This window comes from Triticum dicoccoides, chromosome 4B, assembly GCF_002162155.2.
Source record: "Triticum dicoccoides isolate Atlit2015 ecotype Zavitan chromosome 4B, WEW_v2.0, whole genome shotgun sequence".
NCBI lineage: Eukaryota > Viridiplantae > Streptophyta > Magnoliopsida > Poales > Poaceae > Triticum > Triticum dicoccoides.
In genome coordinates, this window is record NC_041387.1 from 679,784,269 (window position 1) to 679,807,533 (window position 23,265).

Consider the following 23,265-nt stretch of genomic DNA (forward strand, 5'->3'; position numbering starts at 1 on the left):
ATAGTCCTAATAGCTAAAAGATCTTTTACCCCAAAAGAAATTAGCTAAAAAGTACTCTTCCCCTATACCAACAACAAAGTACTATGGTACCTATTTCTATCTCAAGTGTCATTCAGGTTATTTTAATTCAAAGATGGTATGTGTGATGAAGCTAGCTAATCTCAAACCCTGAAAATTGTACTGATTAAATGCTGGTAAGAAAACCCATGCAAAAAAAGTTAAATATTTACATTCAGTTAATAGCTTTCTAACAATGGCATGGAAATAAAACATATATATAACTAGGAAAGCTAGTTTGCAATGCTGCAGGGTAAGTTGGTATATCTACAAATGTGCCTAAAAACAAAACAAAATTCCTGGCCAACACATATCAATCCTAAAAAGAAAAGAAAAGGATAACCAAATCGCTCGTATCTCCTCTCCTGCCCTCCTATCTAAAAAGGAAAAAGTGTATTTTTCGTCACTCAACTTTATCGATGGTTTAGAAATAGTGCCTCAACTCAGAAACCAGGAAAGTCTAGTCCCTCTCGAGTGTTTAAACCAGATACTTTTCGTCCCTCGAGCCACTCTGAGTGGTTTTGGCCCGACGTGGACTCCGGGTGGCCAGGCTGTAGGTAAAGGGATAAGAAAAGAAAAACACACATGCAACACGCATGTTACATTGAGACAAAACGTCAGACGATTGTTGTGCATGCCTCTCACACAGGCCATGCTGCTCTCGCCTGCCATGTGAGCGCGCAGTCACCACGTCCCACCGGAACCGCAGCTGCACTCCCTCTGCGTGCAGCAAGACATGCCCGTCGTACCAAGCTAGATCGATGTTGCAAACCAGCTAGCTAATCCCTCTCTCTCTCTCTCTCTCACCACTCTCGTTGGTTGCTCAAACAGAGGTAAACAGACACAGAAAAATTGGCCACGATTGAGCTACTGACCACGCCACTCCCACTTTGCCTCAATGTCGCCATGTCCGCCATGATCTCGCGCCATCCCACGATGTTAGAAGGGAGAGAGAGGTTGATGTAATAGTTGATGTATTGCTTGAGCCTCGTGGGCATATATATAGGAGGACAATGATCAACTTAGAGTATAAGACAAGTCAGAACTAATCCTAGTCTATCTAGTCTTTCCTAATAATCAATATACTCAACATCCCTCCGCAGTCACAACGGGAGCGACGCAGACGATGAGACTGGAGAAGAATCCGAAGGCAAGCCGACGGACATCCCCCCACAGTCGGAACGGTCCATGCATCGCGGAGTTGTGGCTGGAGTGAAAACTGACGAGGTTGCTCAAGCAGGCGGTAGCCCTTTGTGCCGTTTGTCGATGTAGCCGAGAACGTGGGTGGTGGAGCCGTGGTCGAGGTAGCCGTGCGAAGAATGCCGTGGTCGATGTCGAGTCGAGGTAGACGGTGTCGAGGAAGTCGCCATGGAGCCGCGGGCGCAAGGAGGCGCCGAGTTAGTCGTGGGCGCAGTGGTGTCGAAGTAGTGGTGCGCCAGGAAGTAGATGATGTTGATGACGCGTCGCGCCGGGGTTGCCAACCCCGGGGACACGTCGTAGATGAAGGCACTCGTCGGTGTTGCCAGCACCGGGCATGCATAGACGGACGAAGACAAAGTTGACAAAGCGCCGCACCAGGCTTGCCGGGCCCGGGGACACGTCGTGGACGAAGGCACGCGGCGGTGTTGCCAGCACCGGGCATGCGTAGACTGGGACCTGCACGAGATGTACGCCATGTCGAAGAAGTCAGAGAGGCCAGCAGAGAAGGACTCGACGATGGTTGCGGCGCCAATCGGCACGGGGCCAATGTCGCCCGCGGTTGTCGGAGTAGATGAAGCGATCGAGGTAGATGACGGCGACACTGGCGACGGGCTGGTGCTGGACGAAGACGAAGGAGGAGGGCGGGCGGCTGCGGCGGCTACGGGGGTAGCGGCGGCGGCGGCCAAAGAAGAGCGGCGGCGGCGGCCTGACGGCGGCGGCGCCGGCTAGGTTAGGAGCGCGGCGACGGTGCTCGAAGTAGGCGAAGAACCCGACAGCGTGAAGAAGACCGGCGTGGACGGTGGCGTTCCCGCGCCAATGGAGACGGTGCAGCGCATACCACGGGAGGTCGACGTGCGGTGACGGCGGAGTGGACCGCGGGCCGCGGCGCTACGGCCCGTAGGGGCGACGCAGCGACGGCGGGTAGGTCCGGGCGACGGCAGGAAGACCTCGGGGCGGCGGCAGGGACCACGGGTCGCGGCGCGACAGCCCGAAGGGGCGGCGCAACGGCGGAGCGCGGGTCGGTGCAACCGCGGGGACGGCCTCGGGACGGCAGTGTGGACCGCGCCCACGCTCGCTACGGCCCGACGGGGCGATGCAGCGGCGGCGCGAGGGTCGGTGCAGTCATGGGGATGGCCTGGAGCGGAAGGCCCCGGGGCGGCGGCGGACAGCGGGCCGCGGCACTACGGCCCGAAGGGGCGATGCAACAATGATGCGGGTCGGTGCAGCCGGGAGGAGAACCACGGGGCGGCGGCTCTGCGGCCCGACTGGGCAACGCAACGGCAACCCGATTCTCGATCGGTGGAGAGGCGCGTTGAACTTGGGGATGATCTTCACGGGACCTGCGGAGGCGCGTGTAACCGACGGGCCAGGTCGGTCGCGCGGCGTAGATGAGGCGGATCGCGGCGGCGGGCGGGTGATCAATCCGATCGCACGCGAGGACGGGGACGCCGCTTGATGGATGCGTGGTGGCGGCAGAGTCCTGGATGAGGCCGGCGACAGCGGGCGACAAGGCGGCTACGATTGCCCGCCGCATGGCGCGAGGCCGTCGGGTCGGGTGATGCAGGAGTCCCGGTCGGAGCAGGGCGGTGATGGCCGGCGCAGGGCGACGGGCGGGCCGGCGCGCGGACGACGGCCTTGAGGGTTGCGTGTCGCGCGAGGCCGCCGGGTCAGTGAAATAGCCGGCCGGTCGCGCCGATGTCGGAGTAGAGGCGCGAGGTGTCGACGGCGGTGGTGGGCGACGCAAACCGATCCAGTGAATCGGAAAACCAAAAAGTAGACGCCGATCAAAGCGACCGGTGAGAGAGAGAAAAACCCGGATCAAAGGATCGGGAAAAAGACTCTCTAGGGCAGCCGGCCAACACGGCCGGCGGACGAACCCTAGGTACGGGCGGCGCGGCCCCCGACGGCGGTCATGGAGTCCGACCGCCCCAGGGGAGACGCGCAGGTGCGGAAGCGGCGGCGGCTAGGGTTTAGGATCGACTTGCAATAGATACCATGTTAGAAGGGAGAGAGAGGTTGATGGAATAGTGGATGTATTATTTGAGCCTCGTGGGCATATATATATATAGGAGTACAATGATCAACTTAGAGTACAAGACAAGTCAGAACTAATCCTAGTCTATCTAGTCTTTCCTAATAATCAATATACTCAACACACGAGAACCAGCTGCACTGCGGCGAACTACTCCCTCTGTTTCTAAATATTTGTCTTTTTAGATATTTCAACAAGTGACTACATACGAAGCAGAATGAGTGAATCTACACTCTAAAATAAGTCTACATATATCCATATGTGGTAGTCCATTTAAAATGTGTAAAAAGACAAATATTTAGGAACAGAGGGAGTAGTAGCTACGAGTGCATGCAGAAAGCAAAAAACCACGGACATGCATGTGAACAGGCTCACAATGCATGGATACTTATTCTCTAACGAGGCTGAAGATAAACGACACCTAGCTAACCGAAGATGATGGGCACCGTAGGATTACAGTGGCCAACAGGCAACAGCGCCACCTGCAATAACAGCGAGTAATGGAAATTGCATCCGTTTCTACCTTCTTCATGTCCCTTAAATTACTCCCCCTTAAATTTATAGAAAACGCAAGCGGTAATTCTATTTCCTTTTATAGGTTTCTCCAGTCTACTCTTTGTGGGGGATTAGTAACTGTCTATATACGAAAGTTTCTATACCGTTTCTTTTGCTTGCAAAATGCTTTTGGTTACTATATATGTTAATGCTAATAAATATAAGTTTCATAAGTACTATGTTAACGCTTTGTTTCGCAAGCGGTAGTGGTACGTTTTCAATCTAACCAACGGCCATTTTACATCACTTCTTACTCTCTCCCTCCCTCTCATAAATGGCGGCATGCATGCTCTCAAATAAAATGACATGTGAAACCCACATGACAGGCCAAATGGTCACATGCTCAGACCTCCCATTTGATGAAACACAATGGATCATCCGGATTCGCCGAATCCTTGAAGAGGAGATCGAGCTAGGCGATGACCAGCCCGTCTCCATATTTGATGTCCTCAAGCCCCTGCTGTGCACTAAGCCTGAAGCGTACGTGCCTCAGCTGGTGGCCCTAGGCCCTTACCACCATTGCCGCCAAGGACTCCGTGACATGGAGATGTACAAGCTCTCGGCGGCCAAGAGAGCCCAAAGCCACCTGCCAAGTATGAAGTTCCAGCAACTTGTGGACGTCTTCGCCACATTCGAGCACCGGATTCGTTCTCACTATCACAGGTTCAAGTGCAAAATAATCAATCTGTCTTAATTGCATAACCCAAGGAAATCTTGATCGTTACTAATTATCTTATGTTTATTTCTTGCAGGCAACTCAACCTCACCGATGAGACACTGGCATGGATGATGGCGATCGACGTGTCGTTTCTTCTCGAGTTCCTGCAGACTTTCTGCAAGTCCAACAACCATAGAACACTACAAAGGATGCCCTCGAGGATGTCGCATCTAGTTGACCCATCTCATAGGACATCTGTGCACAGCATGCTGCTGCGTGACATTGTGATGTTGGAGAACCAGATTCCAATGTTTCTTCTTGTCAAAGTAGTCGAGATGTGGTGCTTGTCAGGCCATAGCATTCAACGACCTAATCTGAGCTCCATGCTGTCCGGGTTCTTTCAAGAGGTTTGCTTGCTCAAGGGGATAACCTCTCCATGCATCGACGCCACACGACACGCCCACTTGCTAGATTTCCTCTACTCTAACATGTTACCGTGTGGTTGTGTGGAAGAGTCAGATGGTGACATGAAAGAATATGAAGATGGGTTGAATGAACACAAGCAGAGATCAACTATGAGTTCAATAACAGAATTGCTCGTGAAGCGTGGCTTGAAGTTGGCGTCGTTGGTGACAGATTTCATGGTGAGGATGTTTCTAAAGTTCCTAGCCACCCTTCCATGTCTGTCAATGGTCAGGCAACCCATCGAGCAGCTAACTTCTCAACTAAGCGACCCTAAACCCAATGGTGCATCCGATGTCCAAAACAAAAACATATCACCTTTGCTTGAGGAGATCGCAGTGCCTTCTATAACCGAGCTCGCATATGTCGGTGTCACATTCACCCCAACAGTCGGTGGCATCTCCACGATTGAATTCTGCGCAAGAACCGCAACACTTCACCTCCCGGTGACCAGTATCGACATGACAACCGAAGTCGTTCTGCGAAACCTGGTGGCCTACGAGGCATCGATCGGGTCCAGGGCGTTGGTCTTCGCAAGGTATGTCGAGCTCATGAACGGGATCATCGACACAGACATGGACGCTCGTCTGTTGAGGGAACACGGGATCATATTGAATCACCTCAAGAGTGACCAGGAAGTGGCCGAGCTGTGGAACGGGATGACCCGGTCGGTGAGGCTGACAAGGGTGCCGACTCTGGACAAAGTAATCGATGAGCTTAACCGGTACCATGGGGCATGTTGGAAGGTGAGGGTCAGGACATTCGTGAAGGCGCGCCTTCTTGGCTCCAGGGACCTGGTTGCTTGCGCCATGATGGTTCTCCTCTTGTTGTTCGTCGGCGTCCAAGCTTTCTGTCTATCTCGTGGCTGCCTCCTTTCTTGGCACGGAATGGGTATGGTCAAGAGAAAAAATGGTTGTAACATCCTCAAAAACTGAAGTAATAAACTGGTCTTGTCATATTGGGTAAATAAATAATGTTTCCAAGAATACAAGTGTTTGGTTGTTCAGGTCTTCAGCATTCAAGATTGCAGAACATAAATACATTTGTTGCATATTTCTTAATGCATTTATTAACCTTTTTGGTTTTCAATCTAATAGTGAAAAACCAGAGGACACTGCAAAGGATGCCCTCGAGGATGTCGCATCTGGTTGACCCATCTCATAGGACATCTGTACACGGCATGCTGCTACGTGACGTCGTGATGTTGGAGAACCAGATTCTAATGTTTCTTCTTGTCAAAGTAGTCGAGTTGTGGTGCTTGTCAGACCATGGCGTGCAACGGCCTAATCTGAGCTCCGTTTTGTCCGGGTTCTTTCACGAGGTTTGCTTGCTCAAGGGGATAAGCTCTCCATGCACCGACGCCACACGGCACGCCCACTTGCTAGATTTCCTCTACTCTAATATGTTACCATGTGGTTGTGTTGAAGAGTCAGATGGTGACGTGGAAGAATTTGAAGATGGGTTGAGTGACCACCCGCAGAGATCGACACTGAGTTCAATAACAGAATTGCTCGTGAAGCGTGGCTTGAAGTTGGCGTCGTTGGTGACAGATTTCATGGTGAGGATGTTTCTAAAGTTCCTGGCCACTCTTCCATGCCTGTCAATGGTCAGGCAACCCATCGAGCAGCTAGCTACCCAACGAGGCGCCCCGGAACCCAATGGTGCATCCGATGTTCATAACAACAAAAACATATCACCTCTGCTTGAGGAGATCGCAGTGCCTTCTATCACCCAACTCGCATATGTCGGTGTCACATTCACCCCAACAGCAGGCAGCATCTCCACGATCGAATTCTGCGCGAGAACCGCAACATTGCACCTCCCGGTGATCAGCATCGACATGACCACCGAAGTTGTCCTACGGAACCTGGTGGCCTACGAGGCATCGATCGGGTCCAGGGCGCTGGTCTTCGCCCGGTACGTCGAACTCATGAACGGGATCATCGACACCGACGAGGACGCCCGGCTGTTGAGGGAACACGGGATCATATTGAACCACCTCAAGAGTGACCAGGAAGTGGCCGAGCTGTGGAATGGGATGACCCGGTCGGTGAGGCTGACGAGGGTGCCGGCTCTGGACAGAGTGATCGATGAGCTTAATCGGTACCATGGGACCTGCTGGAAGGTGAGGGTGAGGGCGTTCGTCAAAGCGCACCTTCTTGGCTCTAGGGACATGGTTGCTTGCGCCATGATGGTTCTCCTCCTGTTGTTCGTAGGTGTCCAAGCTTTCTGCCTATCTCGTGGCTGCCTCCTTTCTTGGCACGGGATGGGTATGGTCAGGAGAAAAAATGGTTGTAACATCCATAAAAACTGAAGTAATAAACTGGTATTGTCATATTGGGCAAATAAATAATGTTTGTACAAGTATTTAGTTGTTCAAGTCTTCAGGATTCAAAATTGAAGAACAAAAATGCATTAGTTGCATCGTTTTTTAATACATTTATTAATCTTGTTGGTTTTCAATCTAATAGTGATTTCAATCGATTAGTTCACCTTATGCTTTCTTTGTACCTATATGATGCTTAGCCTAAGTTTCAAAAAATAAAATGAGCATTCGGAGTTTTGCATTTCCGAAACTTTGAACTTGAAAGGCTCGAAGGCTCTCTGTAGGTTGAGACTCCAAGCCACTTTGCAGGACGTGTAACCCTATGCCTCATCCCTCTTTATAAAGTAAGGCTAGCAGGTAGATCAAGATCATCTGACAGCTAGTCATCGTCTTGGTAGTTCATACCCACAAATATTGTAACCCCTCGCTTGAAGTGTTTTTTCAATCATGAGGGGCCGACCCTAGGTAAACCTCTCGTGTGTGACTCCTTCTGGAACTTCCGAACACACGTTCCACCCTCTACCCTACCGGGGCTATTGACGGTTCTCAGTACCGTCACCTCTGTCTCGTCTCCACCTATGATGTCGCGGCCGGCGCTGAGTGTCGGTCCTACTCTACTCTCCTCTCCGGAATCGACTGACCCAAATTTGCTTTCAGACAAATGGGGATCGGCAGATCGGAAAAAATACATGTTAGATCACGGTTTGTTCCCCTCAAATTTGCCGGAATCAACATGTTTCAAAATAGATTTCATGTGAACTCGTAGTAGTAGAAGAAGAAGAAGAAGAAGTCAGCAAGCCCAAAGTTTTGACCGGCACAGCGTATAAAAAACACCGGCGCCGGCCGGCCGGCCACGCGTCCGGCCCAACCAGAACAGGTCCACGTCGCCTCCCTCCCTCGAAGCAAACCCCAGCTGCCGACTGCCGCCCGCGCCGCACAGCCCGGACCCCGTACCACCAGCCATGGCGGCGGCGCTGCTGACGCCGACGCAGCGCTACGCGGCGGGGGCGCTGCTGGCGCTCGCGCTCCGCCAGGCGCAGATCCACCAGTCCGTCCTCCTCGGCTCCCCCCCTACCTCCGCCGCGGACGACGAGGAGCGCGCCAGCAGCGCCAGCGGCGGCAGCGGCACCGGCAGCAGCAGCTCCGCCGGCGGCAGCGGGGAGGACGCCGAAGCCGCCGCCAAGGGGCTCTGGACGCACGACTCCCGCGGCCTCCTCCGCCCCGTCTTCAGGTCCGCTCCGCCCCCCACATTTCACTCAGCGGTTACCAATTTCTTCAGTTTCACTTACCACTTTGGGTTGGGGATCGCCGTCCTCTCAGGTTCCTGGAGATCGACCCGGCGGCGTGGCCGGGGCTGGAGGAGACGGCGGCCTCGCCGGAGGCCAAGCACCACATCGGCGCGGTACCACCCTTCATCACACTCTCTGTCCCCTGTCGCCGTGGTTGGATTTACATTTCGTTTCAGACAGTGAGCTGCAGAGCACATTTGGGGATTCCACTGTTGAATTAGGACTAACCACTGAATATAGTACATAGCTGTTATCGTTTTGTTCTAAATTGTGCTTCGCTGCGTCTGATTCCACTTCCATTTTGTAGTTCCTGAGGATGATCTTCGAAGAAGACCCCGAGAGCACATCGGAGAAATCCGACCAGGAACACGCCTTGGCAAAAGGAGTCGATGTGATGGTGATGAGCTTGAGCAGCGACACTGCAATTGATGAAACAACCAAAGAGGGTGATCAGGGGCCTTCCACTAGCTCCGGCATGGCCGGGTCCTCAGAGAAAGGCTTCGCCGCCGAGGACTTGCTGGGAATCGATAAGTTGTCCCTGGACGATGTTCCTGCCACCCATCACCGGAAGATGACGCTGCTGTTTACGCTCCTCTCTGCCTGCGTGGCAGACAAGCCCGTGTCGCAAGAGGAAGACGACAGGAAGTCCTCTCACTTCAGGAAGGGCTACGACGCTCGGCATCGGGTCGCTCTTCGGTTACTAGCAACTTGGCTTGATGTGAAGTGGGTCAAAATGGTTTGTACAATACAATTCTTCTTCACTTCAGCAGTGATAATTATGGATAGGATTTTACCAAACTGCATTCTGTAATCATCAAACAAAAAGGAACCCGAAACATATGAATCGTGTATTCAGGCTGTGTTACATAATTTGTGATCACCCGTTCTGCTGCTGTAGGAAGCCATCGAGGTTATGGTCGCATGCTCTGCTATGGCAGCAGCAAAAGAGCAGGAACAGTCAGGGGAAAACGCGTCGCCCAAAAGCAAATGGGCGAAATGGAAGCGTGGAGGAATCATTGGTGCAGCTGCATTGACCGGAGGAGCATTACTGGCTATTACTGGGGGTAGCAGATCTTTTTCGGAAATTCTGTTAAGATGCTAAAAAATATTGGGTGGTTCATATTCTCTTCTTCTTTCTACATGACAGGTTTAGCTGCTCCAGCAATCGCTGCAGGATTTGGTGCTCTTGCTCCGACGCTGGGCACAATTATGCCTGTTATCGGAGCCAGTGGATTTGCTGCTATGGCTACTGCTGCGGGATCTGTTGCTGGCTCTGTGGCAGTGGCTGCATCATTTGGGGGTAGGTATAAATGTCCTTTCTAAACCCTGTGGTGATGTCATTTTGAGCTTTTGTTTTTCGTCCTGTACTGTTGTCATCCAATACAATGACGTTTCACTTCTTGTTCATGGGAGCTATAATGCACATCTCATTTGTATTGGCACATTTTAAAATTAATATGATTAGATGGATTGCCAAAAGAGAGATGGAATGGATCAACAAGAATAATCATGTAGTAGTGCAGAAATATTCTACTTGGTTACTTATATCCTTGGAATGATCTTTGTAAATTAGCTGCTGGAGCTGGCTTGACGGGCACCAAAATGGCAAGAAGGATTGGGAGTGTAAAAGAATTTGAGTTCAAACCGATTGGTGAGAACCATAATCAGGGTGTGAGTTCCTCATCTCTCTCTGATGCCTCACCAAATTCCATGTTCACTGGAATGTCATTCATCCATATAATAACTGAACTGATTTAGCCTCAATGTCATTCACCCTTTCAGCGTCTTGCGGTGGGCATCTTGGTTTCTGGATTTGCCTTTGATGAGGAAGACTACATTAGACCTTGGGAAGGATGGAAGGATAACCTAGAAAGGTCTAGAATAATTTTTGGCTTGCTCTTTTTTCAGATCATTATTTCTGCACTTGATCCACGTGTTTAAAGCTAATGCTATAGCAGTACAACATTCTTATACCGCTGCACTGCGGACTAATGACTGGCAGGTACATTCTTCAGTGGGAGTCTAAGCATATAATTGCTGTGAGTACAGCAATACAAGATTGGCTGACATCAAGTAATGTTTGTCGATTTGTACATCTAGCTTGTGTTATACTCCCTCCGTCCGGAAATACTTGTCATCAAAAAGAACAAAAGGCGATGTATCTAGACGTATTTTAATTCTAAATACATCTCTTTTTATTCATTTTGATGATAGGTATTTTCGGACGGAGGGAGTAGTAAACACCTTTAATTAACCTGCATTGCTATTGATGCAGGACTTGCTCTGGAACTGATGAAGCAAGGTGCGATGAGAACAGTCTTAAGTGGTTTTCTTGCAGCGTTTGCGTGGCCCGCTACTCTGCTTGCAGCTACGGATTTCATTGATAGTAAATGGTCTGTTGCTATTGACAGGTACCAAACCTGCAAAATCTCTTCATTTTCTTAGCTGATTTGCGCACTTAAATCCAGGAACACTAACACGCTATTATATGTCATAACATGCTATTATACACACTCAACATAGATTCCCGCCTTTTTATTCATTACTCATAGCAATATGTTGACTTAACTAATCTATTTGTAACCTTTCAGATCAGATAAGGCAGGGAAAATGCTTGCTGAAGTACTTATGAAGGGATCACAAGGGAACAGGTACAGTTCCACCTGCAACTCACTGTATTCAGCGCAGTTAGTCTCTCATATTATTTTTCCCACCTGACACCGAAATCCTCCCAGGCCTGTGACCCTCATTGGGTTTTCACTAGGCGCGCGTGTCATATTCAAGTGCTTGCAGGAGCTTGCTTTATCAAGCGACAACGGTACCTTCTGTGTAGTTATCTCTTCCCCATCTATACAAGTTCGTCGCAGTTTCGCTCACTTATTTTGATGGAAGCAGAGGGGCTTGTCGAGAGGGTTGTGCTCCTAGGCGCGCCGGTTTCGGTGAAGGGCGAACGGTGGGAGCCTGCTAGGAAGGTACCATTTTTTTTGTGAGCAGAAACATTATGATGTGCAGTTTGCATGTGTGTCATACTCGAGCATGTGAAAACTTGCCACAATTTTACACGACATTGCTGCAGATGGTTGCTGGAAGGTTTGTGAACGTGTACTCCAAAGATGACTGGATTCTTGGTGTAACCTTCCGCGCAAGGTAAAGAAGGGTTCCGCTTATAGTTGGCGCTCTCCAGCTGAGATGATGTTTTAAAATTCGATGGTTGGTGACAGAACAACAGTTTAGGGTCACCGTCTTTTCTTCGACTTACGGATTCACGCATATCTCATATGCAGTCTACTCACGCAAGGATTGGCTGGGATACAGGCCGTCGATGTCCCTGGCGTCGAAAACGTAAGCATGCTGATCGCCTCGACTCGGGTTTTATTTTGGTAGCCTTGTTACATGACTTCTCTACAAATTTGTGACCGCCTCTACTCGAATTTTAATCTGTCAGCCTTGTTACATAACTGTTCTACAATTTTTTACAGGTTGATGTCACCGAGCTCGTCGATGGCCACTCTTCGTACCTGTCGGCCGCGCAGCTGATCCTGAAGCACCTTGAACTAAACACATACTATCCTGTCTTCGTCCCCCTACCAACGGCAGTTAGCAAGTAACGGGCGTAACAGTTGCCTAGAAAAGGACACAAATTTCACTCGAGAGTTCGACGAAAATGAAGTGTCGACATTCTGTACATATAGAACATAACGCGGCGAGCCTTTTGCTGTATGCAAGCGCTCAGTCGACGACTACAAGTGCGCCGTGATTGCCTCTTGCATTACATCAGATAGGTTGGTTTCATCTAGATCTAGTAGCTAGGAGGGTAGGCCTAGTATGACATACCGTTATCGAACTATCAACTCTCCAACCGCAAATACAACATCTATCTATAACAACAGCGACGCGTCACCCGCATTACTATGCGCGGCGGCGACAAAAACGAAATCAGTATGCAGGTGCCGTAAGAATCTTCCATGACATTGACAACAACCAACCAACCAACTCCTTGAATAGCAGTACAATCTTGGTCATCGCCACCTGCCTAACTTGTGCAATGAAAGCCTCTCAAACGAGTCATCTTACTACACAAAATGTTCTTGCGCGCAACACATCAGGTATGTCGCGGTTATCACATATGTATTCACTAGCCATCGGTTCGTCGAAAAATAGTCTCCTGTCCTAGATTACAACACTAGAACCATTCTGGCAACACCAAGGGCATCAGATAACCAAGACAATTCACTCGGACATCACAGTTTACTTCACTTTGGGTACATCAGGCGAATCGAGGCCAAGATGAAAGAAGAAATAGTTTTCGGTACACATGCAGCTCCAGTGGAATATTGCCATGCCCCCACAATAGAGAAATCTACTTGGGGAAACACTCAAAAGTCATTCTCCTAAGCTAGACATACATATATATACTTGGGGAACCACTACAGTTGAACGAAGATCGATCGTGTGCGCGCCCTCCTAACGTCGACTACCATCGTGATTCACTGATTGATTGATTAGTCTATACAAAAGCGGAAACATATGACCCAAAAGAATCTCAAAAACTTCCATTTCGCTACTCTTGTAGAAACGACGTGGCGTGTGCAGGTAGGGTGCCTACCCGCTGCTCTCGTGGAATTTACATACCGCCCTCTCTCTACCGTTGCCCCCTCGGGGGCGTCCGTGATGTGCCGCCACCGCTAAACCCATCTGCCCTACTCCTATAGTTGTTGTTGTTATTCGAGCTAAGGAGCCAAGACTCGCTTATCTCAGAGTACCTGTCGCGGCGCTGGCTGCCTCGGTTGGATGCATTGCCGGCGGGCGCGTTCCAGCTCTTGGTGTTGTTCCCAAAGGACGCTCCGAAATTCCTCAGGGCCCCTCCGAAATTAGCAGCGTCCAACTCGGTGTATTCCTGCTTCACCGGTGCTTGCTGAGAGGTTCTCACAGAGGGTGCTGCTGCTGCTGCTCCATAGCTAGAGTACATGTTTGGGTTGTAGCCTGTGCTCCATGCGGCTCCCGCGTTCGATCTCTCACCGGCTGATGGTTGCCAGTCAAATACTCCTGTGCTCGCATTCACATCTATCGATGATACTGATGCAACATTTGATCTCTCGCTGGCTGATGGTTGCCAGCCAAATGCTCCTGTGCTCACATTCACATCTATCGGTGATACTGATGCAGCAGTTGCTTTTGGTTTCACCTGAAGTAGCATGGAAAACTTAATGTCATACGGAATATCGTGTAGGAAGCAAAATGCTGGTCAGATGTTGCAATATAACATATTCCCTCCAATCCATATTTGTCTTAGATTTGTCTAGATGCCGATGTATCCAATACTAAAACGTGTGAAGATGACAAGTAATATGGATCAGAGGGAGTACCTGCTCAGTCAGTCCCCAATGCACCCCTGGTGTTGGATCTCTTTGAAAAAAATCATACTCTCCTTGGGCAACAGTTGCCGCATTGACAACATGGGCACCACCTTCCACCTCGGATTTAACCCCTGCAAAGGAGAGAAAATGGATGGTTAAATTAAACACTATAGAATTGATGGACGCGTGCTAAACATCGACAAACTGACTAACCAGATAAATTTTGGGGAGTAGGCGTCGGTGACAGCAATGACCACATTTCATTGATTGTGTCATCTTGGACACCCCATAGTCCAGAATCAACAGCATCACCTTGATAGTAACCAGATTCACCCCATGGGGATAACGCAATGGGGCTAGAGCATTGTGGTTCTTCCTCCGGCGAGGCGGTCATGAATTGCTCTATTGCTGCTAGTGAATCCATGCACAAAGCTCCACGATTTTGTTCTGTTAAAGACACGTCTGTCGGCTCGGCACAAGGGGCGGGATCAACCGCCATGTACTCTCTCGTGACAAGAGTAGACCCTTCATGCAATTCTTTCTGAATATCTGAACCTTCACCTCCAAAATATGTCTTCTCCAAGTCGAATGCTGGTTCGAGGACATCAGACACATGCACTGACTCGGCGCAGGAGGCAGGATTAGTTGCCATGTTATCCCTTGTGACCAGAGTAGACTCCTCGTACAGTTCCTTCTGAATATTTGAATGCTCACCATTCAAACCTGTTTGCTCGAGGTTAAATACTGATTCCAAGACATCAGAGACATCAGCACAAGACGCAGGATCGACCACCAATTTATCACTTGTGGCCAGAGTAGACTCCATGAACGGTTCTTTTTGAACAATTGAATCTTCAACGTTTAGATCTCTTCCCTCCAGGTTAGGTACTGATTCCAAAACATTGGACACATCTACTGACTCGGCACGAGAGACAGGTTTACCCACCATTTTATCACCTGTGACAAGCGTAGACTCGCTGAAGAGCTCTTTTTGAATAACTGAATCTTCATCGTTTAGATCTCTTCTCTCCAGGTTAGATACTGAGCCCAAAACATTAGGCACGCCTACTTTCTCAGCGCAAGAGGCAGGTTCAACCACCACTTTCTCACTTGTGACAAGAGTAGACTTGCTATGCAGTTCTTTTTGGACATTTGAATCAGCACCCATTAAGTCTCTTTCCGGAACAGCAGACTCGGCACAAGAAGCAGGATCAGCTAACAGTTTCTCACTCGTGACAATAATAGACTCATTGTACAGCTCTTTTTGAATATCTGAATCTTGACCCTTGGAATCTCTCTTCTCCAGATTAGATGCTGATTCCGGAACATCAGGCGTGTTGATCGACTCTGCACAAGCAGGATCAGCTACCGATTTCTCCATTGTGACAAGAGTAGCCTTCTTGCTGTAGCATTCTTTTCGAGTATTTGAATCGTCACCACACAAAACTGTTTTCTCCACGTTATCAACGCCTCCTACTTCCCCAGTTGGAACATCACATGCTGATTCCGGAACATCAGACGCGTCTACTGACTTAGCACAAGAAGCAGGATCAGCTACCACTTTCTCCCTTATGGCAAGACTAGCCTCACTGTAACACTCCTTTTGAGTATTTAAATCTTCACCACTTCCCTCTGTTTTCTCCAGGTTAGGTACTGAATCTGTGGCACCTGTTTCCCCAGTTGGAAGATCAATTTTCGGCGAAACAAAAGAAACTGGAGAGTGGTCAGGTATCTTAGTATCCAAAGTTTCAGGTCTTGCTGATTCTGACCCTGACTGGGCCACATCAACCTTCTTACTCTCAGATTTCTGCGCTGGATCAGAGCGTTCATGCTCAATATCTTGGTTATCAGGAGAAGAATCAGGGAACATCTTGGACTGAGGAGACTGACTGACTGAAACATTTGATGCGTCAGCTTCACGTGTTTTCTCCTCATTCTTGGTCTCCCCCGCCTTGCATATTTCAGGAATCGCTGCGGCAGGAACTGACTGTGGACTGCAGACTGGAACTCTTTCGGGGTGGGCCACATCAGCCTTCTTACTCTCAGATTCACGTTCAATATCTTGGTTGTCAGGAGAAGAATCAGGGAACATCTTGGACTGAGGAGACTGATTAACTGAAACATTTGATGCATCAGCTTCACGTGTTTTTTCCTCATTCTTGATCTCCTCCCCCACCTTGCATATTTCAGGAACGGCTGCGGAAGGAACTGACTGCTGACTGCAGACTGGAACTCTCTCTGAGTGGGCCAGCATGGCAGACGGTGAACTAGATCCTCTGTCTTCAACAGAAGTTGCAGGAGCACAGGTCTTGGTCTTTTCAGAGGTAATAGAAGAATGAAGTTCATCATGCAGTCCCGGATTGGTTGAACTCAAGCAAGAGCTTTCGTGTTGACTTGAAGCGGTTCTGGACTCGGATGGACTCAAAGCAAGTGCAGGACTCGGGACATCTCTCCTGGTTAGTTGAGTAGGTATAGTGTGCGAATAATCCTGCCTCGAATCCAAATCCTTTGCACAACCTGCTTGCAAACTACTTTTATGCTGAGCCTGTGACCGTGAGGCATGCTGATTACGATGAGATTCTACATTGTTCTGCCCACTACAACTTGTCTGCGTCGTGCTTGGACTCCACCGATCACCCCGGTTGTGGCCGTTGTTACATTCAGCAGAGCGTCTTCCCTGTACTCCACCATGTTGCAATTCATCTGAAGGGTGCAGCGGACTCGCCCTTTCTGGAACAGAATACTTAGCAGACTGAACTGTCGTTTCAGAAGAATTAAACCTACTATAACCAGCTGGGGATGGAGTGCTGTTCAAATCCACATTTGAGCCGTTTCTGTGCTGTCCAGATCCTGCCAATTTTGTTTTACTACTTCTAACTGATGGAACCTGGCCGAAATCTTTTGGTTGTTTTGAAAGCACTTCTGTCAACAACAACGATCTTTCTTCACTCTCAAAAATGAGCCATACTCTCAGATCACGTGGGAAGTAAGCTGTCCATTTAGATAGCTGCAAAAGAGTAAATGGGCCCTGAACATTTCCAGATGGATCCTTGTAGTGCCAGACTTTCTCTGGCTCCAACTCAGTAGATGGTGTCACTCCAGGAGATGAAATGGGTGCAGCTTCACACATCTTGCTGCTTACGTTGGTGCCAGATTTTGGAGTATCCGTACCGGTTGTTGAATGGGAATTCTTAGAGCTTCTTCCAGCTCCCAATTTCGGTATTGTACTTTGTTTTGATAGGCTTTTGGGATTACGGATAGCATCAGACATTATTTTCGCATAATTTTGCACTTTAATTGGTGAGAACAACCCATTTGATCTTTTGCCACTTCCACTCTGTTCAACTGCATATAACCAAGAAGCGATGCTATCAAACATGAAATTAGATTAATGCAAAAAAATCAGATGCATTTGGACAGCTGCGTCAGTTCAATTTAAATGTTGCATTGGATCAACTGAAAGAAATTTTCCAGATATATTATATGAAATATTGCAGTAAGAAAAGGCTCGAATGCAAAAAACAGAATAAAATATTGCAACATCCATAGATAGCTACTGCGGCATACCACATGAATTTAAGCAGCAAATCCCTATCAACTGGATGCCAGATGACTAACCACATTCTAATACTTTATTAATCAAGTAAATATAGCACCAATATTTCAAGCAGACAAATACCAGCTCTTTTATCATCCATTTCTTCAGAAGATTCATAATCAGGATCCATATGGGAATCAATATGCACTTCTAGAACTTCATTTATTCTGCGCGCTCTTTCCTCGGAATTGTTGAGAAGCTGCAGCTTTTCCACACACTCTCTAAGTGTATGATACAGTTAAGGGCCACCAAATAGAAAAAATAGAGTTACTTCAGATTATCATGGAGTTTGAGTAAAAACAGGGTGAGCGAACGTAACTTGGGACCCCTATACCTTATTTCTAAAAATAACATAAGATGACTACAACAAAGCCATGAAAGAGAAGGAGAAGAAAGGGCCCCCTAACAAAGCCATGAACACTATCCATTGAGTAAATGATTATCCATGCATGTACAAATCAGCAAGTCACAATATAAAGTTATTTAACATATTATGATATTTTTACGGCATGTTTGAAAATAAATGATCCGAGAATTAAAAGAAATAACACTTTCAGTCTATCACCTAGAGTCAACAAAGAACGTGTGCACCAGAAAAAGGTAAATGATGCGGAAGTAGAAATTTGTAGCCAAGATTGCGGCTCAAAAGGATATTCCTTTTTGCGTCCTGTTTCACTTGCACGGTCTCGAAGATAGCCCAGCTTCTGCTTTTCATTTTCCAACCACTAGAAAAAATTCAAGAATACACATCAGAATCTTCTGGAAGAAAAAAATGGTAATCAAGAGATTTGTACATATGATTTTCCTTCGGTAGGATTGTTCTTACATCATTCACTCTTACAGATTGGAAGATCGTCGCTTTATCTTGAATATCTCCCTAAATTGAAAAAACAAATCAAACAACATATCAGACCTACACTTACTCCATAGACCTTAAAGTCAGTTAGATCATCAGGTGTTAATATGATATGCAGTACCACTTTTAGTCGGTCGATTAGACCATACTTCATGCTCTGCCTCAAGCGTTTGCATTCCTCCTACACATAAATATCGATAATCAGTGGCAGAGGCAGCATCCAAACAATGGTTGTACAGAGTCCCCTGAAAATCGCAGTTTTACTTGAGTTTTCTAGTTTATTTGTTGTACATTGTTCTATATGTGTGAATTATACATATAGGTACTCAAGGTTCTTGCCAAAAATAATGGGTGCACATATTTTACCCATTGATAAATGATAATTCAATGATCCAGAAAAGGAGGTGAAAGGAGCAATGCATGTTCAATTAGAGGCACAACTATAATCCACTGAACCAGAACATTCATCTAGTCTGAGAGAATTTCACACATAGAAACAAGAATAGATGCATGTAACACAAAATTCCTATGTCAAATGCCAAGAGCAGGAACATTCCCCCATGTCTAAAGATCTCATCACTTGACAACACTTAAAAATAAGACCATTATATACCTAGCTATGAATGATAAGTGAACTTGTGTCATCAAGTCCACAATGACCCAAACTAGAAGAACGACCAGTCAGATTAACTGCGACAATACACTTAATAATGATATTCCATTCATGTTTAAATATAGATTACAAAAATGAGAGAGGGAGAGGGAGATGACCTGTGTAAAGTCTTGATTTGATATTGTATCCATCGTGATAATCTCCTTTTTTCTCAGATTTAATATCTCAAGTGCAAAATTTGTCTTTTTCTTCCCGATGTTGTATTTTTCTGCAACCTTATGTGTCCCTACACAAACAAACAAAATCTGGTTTATGATACTACAAAACAAATATTTACTATCGACACATTCAATGATGCTATTTTTCCAGATTCATTTATACATTCCTAGTCAAAGTTAGAGAAGCTTTTCTGGGAAGACAAGAGTTAGAAAAGTTTGACCACATGCTTTCTAAATAGCCGCCTATTCCCAGATGGACACAAGTAGAAGTTCTTTTTTTCTGGATGGAGGTAGTATAAGTTAAAAAATTGAACATCTTACCAACTACTTTCACTAGACGATACATATCTTGCTTCTGTCCAACATCGGTAATTTTTATCCTCACAAAACCACCAGAAACTTTGTCTGAGAACGTGGGATCGTCAATAAGATCTTCCATCAAGCTACGGCGTAGATAGATTAAACTTATATTGTGCATGTCAATTGCTGCGTAATCATTGAGATTAGACAATGATTCTCTTTCCATCTTTCTATGCATCCTCTTCTTCCTATCAGGATACAGTTTATCTGCCACTTCACCATATCCAGTGGCATCTATCTGAGCTGAATTAAGATTGATGTCTCCACGGTTGCCATTATTTACCGTTGAAGCATCACTTACAGGACAGTGCATTTCCAAAAGCCTCAACATCTCGAAATGAGCAACATGTGTTTTTTTGAACAAGCGGTGAAGTCTTGAATCACAGATAACTTGACTTTTCCTTCGAGGATCACGGAGGTCATTCTTTTTTATATAGTCAAGCAAAAGAGCCTGCACATCAAACTGGGAAATAAAAGATTGGTCACCATCCCTCATGTGGCCCACAAACTCCAGTAGCTCTGGTGAAGCCCATTTGGTATTCAGCGGCAAAGAAACCCCGTCACTTGGTTCCTTCTTGGGCAGCTTTTCAGCATTTCCTGTTGCAACTTTGACATCTTCGACAGCAACGCTACAAACAGACTGTGGGTTTTGACGTTTTTTACCCCTTTTCCTTGAAGGGTTAGCACGCCTTCGTTTTCCAGCACCATCATCATAATTAGCGTCATATAAGTCATCAGATGATTCATCTTTTTCTTTCCTGGCATAAGTAATAGGAGCACTCCATCTACTCTTTGCACCAGTTAGTTCTTCCATTGTTAATGAAAGCTTCCCTTTCAGATCCGACCAATATAGCTTGAACAGGTATTCCCAGGTGAATCGATCATCAAAATCAACCCTAACCTGCAATTGAAGAAGAACACATGAAAAAGGAAGAGCCACTTGAAGAATATAAGGAACCAATGAAACCCAAAAGGGAAGGGCACCAACTAGCAGTTTGGTCATGGCTACTATATTTCACTAAGGAGCGTAATGCGGCCTGCACATGAGATCATTGAGCACTAACACTAGAAGCCTTTCCTTCGCAATGCAAATTTCTGCTTTCAGTAAGATATTTCCATTTGGAAGCGTAAGTAAGATACTCAATATAGTTACATTATAAAGGGCAGCCCCAGTGCATGTAGCTCCCGCTTGCGCAGGGTCTGGGGAAGGGTCCGACCACTTTGGGTCTATTGTACGCAGCCTTTCCCTACATTTCTGCAATGCATTGACCAATTTCGAAACAGGGTAAACACTGCTTGTCCAATCACAATTATGAATCTCCAAGCGATTATGTTTCAGTACAGCCACTTGGAGTGACATGATCATTAAAACTGGAAGACACTAATGAAGAATTTTAGGTGCAGATTTACAATTTTACGGAATGCTGAGATGCAAGAAGATGAAATGGAAAGACATATATAGAAAAACGTGTGTAAGGATGGACTCAGCTAGACCCTACAAAAACATGCCATACAAATACAAGTAAGGCAGATCACAGAAGATGTTTCGTGAACTAGGTGTCTCAAAAGGAGGAATTACTCTTCATAGTTTGCAGAAAGGACCCAAATCCGAAAATCGAAATGAAATAAAATAAATTGAGTATTGCAAAATGAAATGGAGAGTTTTGAGATTGATGGAGGGTAATCACCTTTGTATCATCGCCTTCATCTTTCGTTTCTATCAACAATATAGTCCCAAAGCATGTATCACAGAAGCCCTTGGCCCCCCTGACAGCGAAGAACTTGCCGTGTTTGACGCATACTTTGCAGGCAGAGAATGTACAAGTATAACACATATAGTGCCCCGCCTTTTCACAGCTGCTGCATATGTGCCAACCTGATAACCAAAATGTCAACAGAGACATCATGAGCCAGCAGGTGTAGGTAAACAGCTGGACTTGGGAGGTAATCAAACACAGCCCAAGCAAGGTGGACTATTCCTTGATAAGTACTTGAATTGGAAAATCTCGATGCTAATTAATTTTAATGAACCATTATCACTAGCATACTCATTGGCGACGCTGGTAATACAATAAGAGTAGAGGAAAAGTAAACTGGGCTCTACACTTGGTTTATAAAATGTGAAATAAACCTTGGGCTCTCAAGGTGCAGATCAAAAGGTATGAAAATGCACGCTCCTTTCGAAGACAACTCATAGTAGTAGACAGTAGGCAGTAGAGACGTGTATCTATTTGTCGCGATGAATTTGCTTACTTGCGACAAACTGCTTACAATGGATTCGCTTGCTTGCGACAAAAGAAATTCTAACCAATTAATTTGCACACATACTCGCTCCCAACAGAAGTAACCAAAACGCCGAATTAATGAGCTTACTCGGTCGCGATAAAGAGGATCAAAGTGCCCAATTAACTTGCCCGATCCCTCCCAACACTCCAACAGACTTACAGAAGGAATAAAAACGGCCAATTAATTTGCTTATATCAGAAGAACCAGAAACACAAAGCAAAATTAGTAGTAGTATGCCAACGATTAAGCTTGAGCTAGCTGAGGCTGAAGGAGGGGCAAGGGATGACGAGTGAGCTCGGCGCAAGCGGAGTTGCACTTGCTGCGGGAGAAGGAACCGAAATTGCTCCCCTATTAATCTGCTCACACTACTTTCCCAACAGAAGGAACCAAAACTCCTCCTCTGTTAATTTGCTCACTCGGCCCCAACAGACAGAAGGAAGGAACCGAAATTGGGCAAATAATTTGCTTAGCGGTGAGTATGACAGAGAGCGCAAGGTAGTTAACAGTAGTAATTATTGCAGGGCAGGATTAGAGTGAGTAGCTAGGTGAGCATGAAGAAGAAGAAGCTGGGTGGGTGACTTGGCTCACCGCAGTTCCACTTGGTGCGCGCGGTGAAGAAGGACTCGTCCCGCTTGATGCAGGCCGGATGGTAGACCTTGGGGCACCCCCTGCACGCACACGCAGGAAGATGAGTGAGAAATCCAAGTCTCCAAAACATTTCCCAGAGGCGGCGATTGGGCAGGAACCGAGCGGGCACCTCCGATCGCAGACGACGAGGTCTCCGCCGTCGAAGCAGATGAAGCAGACCACCTCGTCCTCCTCCTCCTCCTTGCGCTTCTTGGCGGCCTTGGCCTCCGCCCGCCTCGCCGCCGCGGGGGTCAGGGTTGTTGCGGCTGCCGAAGCAGCAACGGGCGCGGCGGCTGCCCCGTTGGGGTTTGCGCTGCTCCTGGGCGGCCGCCCCCTCTTCTTGGGCGGCGAGGGCACCAGCTGCTGATGCTGATGCTGCTGCTGCTGCTGCTGGCGGTGGGCCTGGACCTGGGCCGGGGCAGGAGCAGGAGGAGGAGCAGCGTCGGGGGCGGGCTGTGCGAGGACGGTGTCCCCGGCCCCCATCCCGCAGATGGATCCGAGGAAGTGCGAATCGTCCATCCCCGGCGGCTCCGGGTCGGGCGGCGGGGGCGGGGGCGGGGGCGGTCTGAGCTCGGGGTCGAGCGTACTGGCCATGGACGAACGGATCGGGCTGATGGTCAGCTCCCCCGGGCGGCGAATCGGCGGTCCAATCGGGAGGGGAGGGAGCTTGAAGGTCTACCACCCACCCACCCACCCACCCACCCCTTCTCCCTAGCTGCTACAGTAGAAGAAGGAGGCGGTCTACAGGTGGAGGCGCGTGTGGGAGAGGGA

General features: G+C 47.8%; 2 protein-coding genes across 2 annotated transcripts; one reads left to right on the forward strand and one right to left on the reverse strand.

The window, feature by feature from the left end:
- Positions 1 to 8,154: 8,154 nt before the first annotated feature.
- On the forward strand, positions 8,155 to 12,371 carry LOC119292338 (transmembrane and coiled-coil domain-containing protein 4-like). Its single transcript, XM_037571185.1, has 15 exons — positions 8,155 to 8,521; positions 8,611 to 8,692; positions 8,887 to 9,315; positions 9,478 to 9,643; positions 9,727 to 9,879; positions 10,153 to 10,250; positions 10,362 to 10,453; positions 10,582 to 10,652; positions 10,855 to 10,990; positions 11,171 to 11,230; positions 11,315 to 11,397; positions 11,475 to 11,551; positions 11,656 to 11,726; positions 11,864 to 11,921; positions 12,059 to 12,371. The coding sequence occupies exons 1-15, from the start codon at positions 8,253 to 8,255 to the stop codon at positions 12,185 to 12,187; spliced, it is 1,974 nt and encodes a 657-aa protein (XP_037427082.1). The 5' UTR covers positions 8,155 to 8,252; the 3' UTR covers positions 12,188 to 12,371.
- A 400-nt stretch (positions 12,372 to 12,771) lies between these two features.
- LOC119292336 (zinc finger CCCH domain-containing protein 44-like) lies at positions 12,772 to 23,165 on the reverse strand. The gene is made up of 12 exons (XM_037571184.1): positions 22,625 to 23,165; positions 22,456 to 22,535; positions 21,270 to 21,457; positions 19,543 to 20,482; positions 19,162 to 19,289; positions 18,512 to 18,571; positions 18,361 to 18,411; positions 18,189 to 18,259; positions 17,616 to 17,761; positions 14,150 to 17,281; positions 13,946 to 14,067; positions 12,772 to 13,764 (listed from the first exon to the last, which is right to left on the reverse strand). The coding sequence occupies exons 1-12, from the start codon at positions 23,086 to 23,088 to the stop codon at positions 13,222 to 13,224; spliced, it is 5,925 nt and encodes a 1,974-aa protein (XP_037427081.1). The 5' UTR covers positions 23,089 to 23,165; the 3' UTR covers positions 12,772 to 13,221.
- Positions 23,166 to 23,265: the final 100 nt, after the last annotated feature.

What these genes read in the sequence shown, in the direction of transcription:
- LOC119292338 (XM_037571185.1), top strand. Translation starts at nt 8,253, where the DNA reads ATGGCGGCGGCGCTGCTGACGCCGACGCAGCGCTACGCGGCGGGGGCG. An exon ending in GTGAGAACCATAATCAGGGT is followed by an intron (nt 10,251 to 10,361) that starts GTGAGTTCCTCA and finishes TCACCCTTTCAG; the next exon opens with CGTCTTGCGGTGGGCATCTT. An exon ending in GGTGGGAGCCTGCTAGGAAG is followed by an intron (nt 11,552 to 11,655) that starts GTACCATTTTTT and finishes ACATTGCTGCAG; the next exon opens with ATGGTTGCTGGAAGGTTTGT.
- LOC119292336 (XM_037571184.1), bottom strand. Translation starts at nt 23,088, where the DNA reads ATGGCCAGTACGCTCGACCCCGAGCTCAGACCGCCCCCGCCCCCGCCC. An exon ending in TAATCGACCGACTAAAAGTG is followed by an intron (nt 18,412 to 18,511) that starts GTACTGCATATC and finishes TTTTCAATTTAG; the next exon opens with GGAGATATTCAAGATAAAGC. An exon ending in AATCTGTAAGAGTGAATGAT is followed by an intron (nt 18,260 to 18,360) that starts GTAAGAACAATC and finishes AATTTTTTCTAG; the next exon opens with TGGTTGGAAAATGAAAAGCA.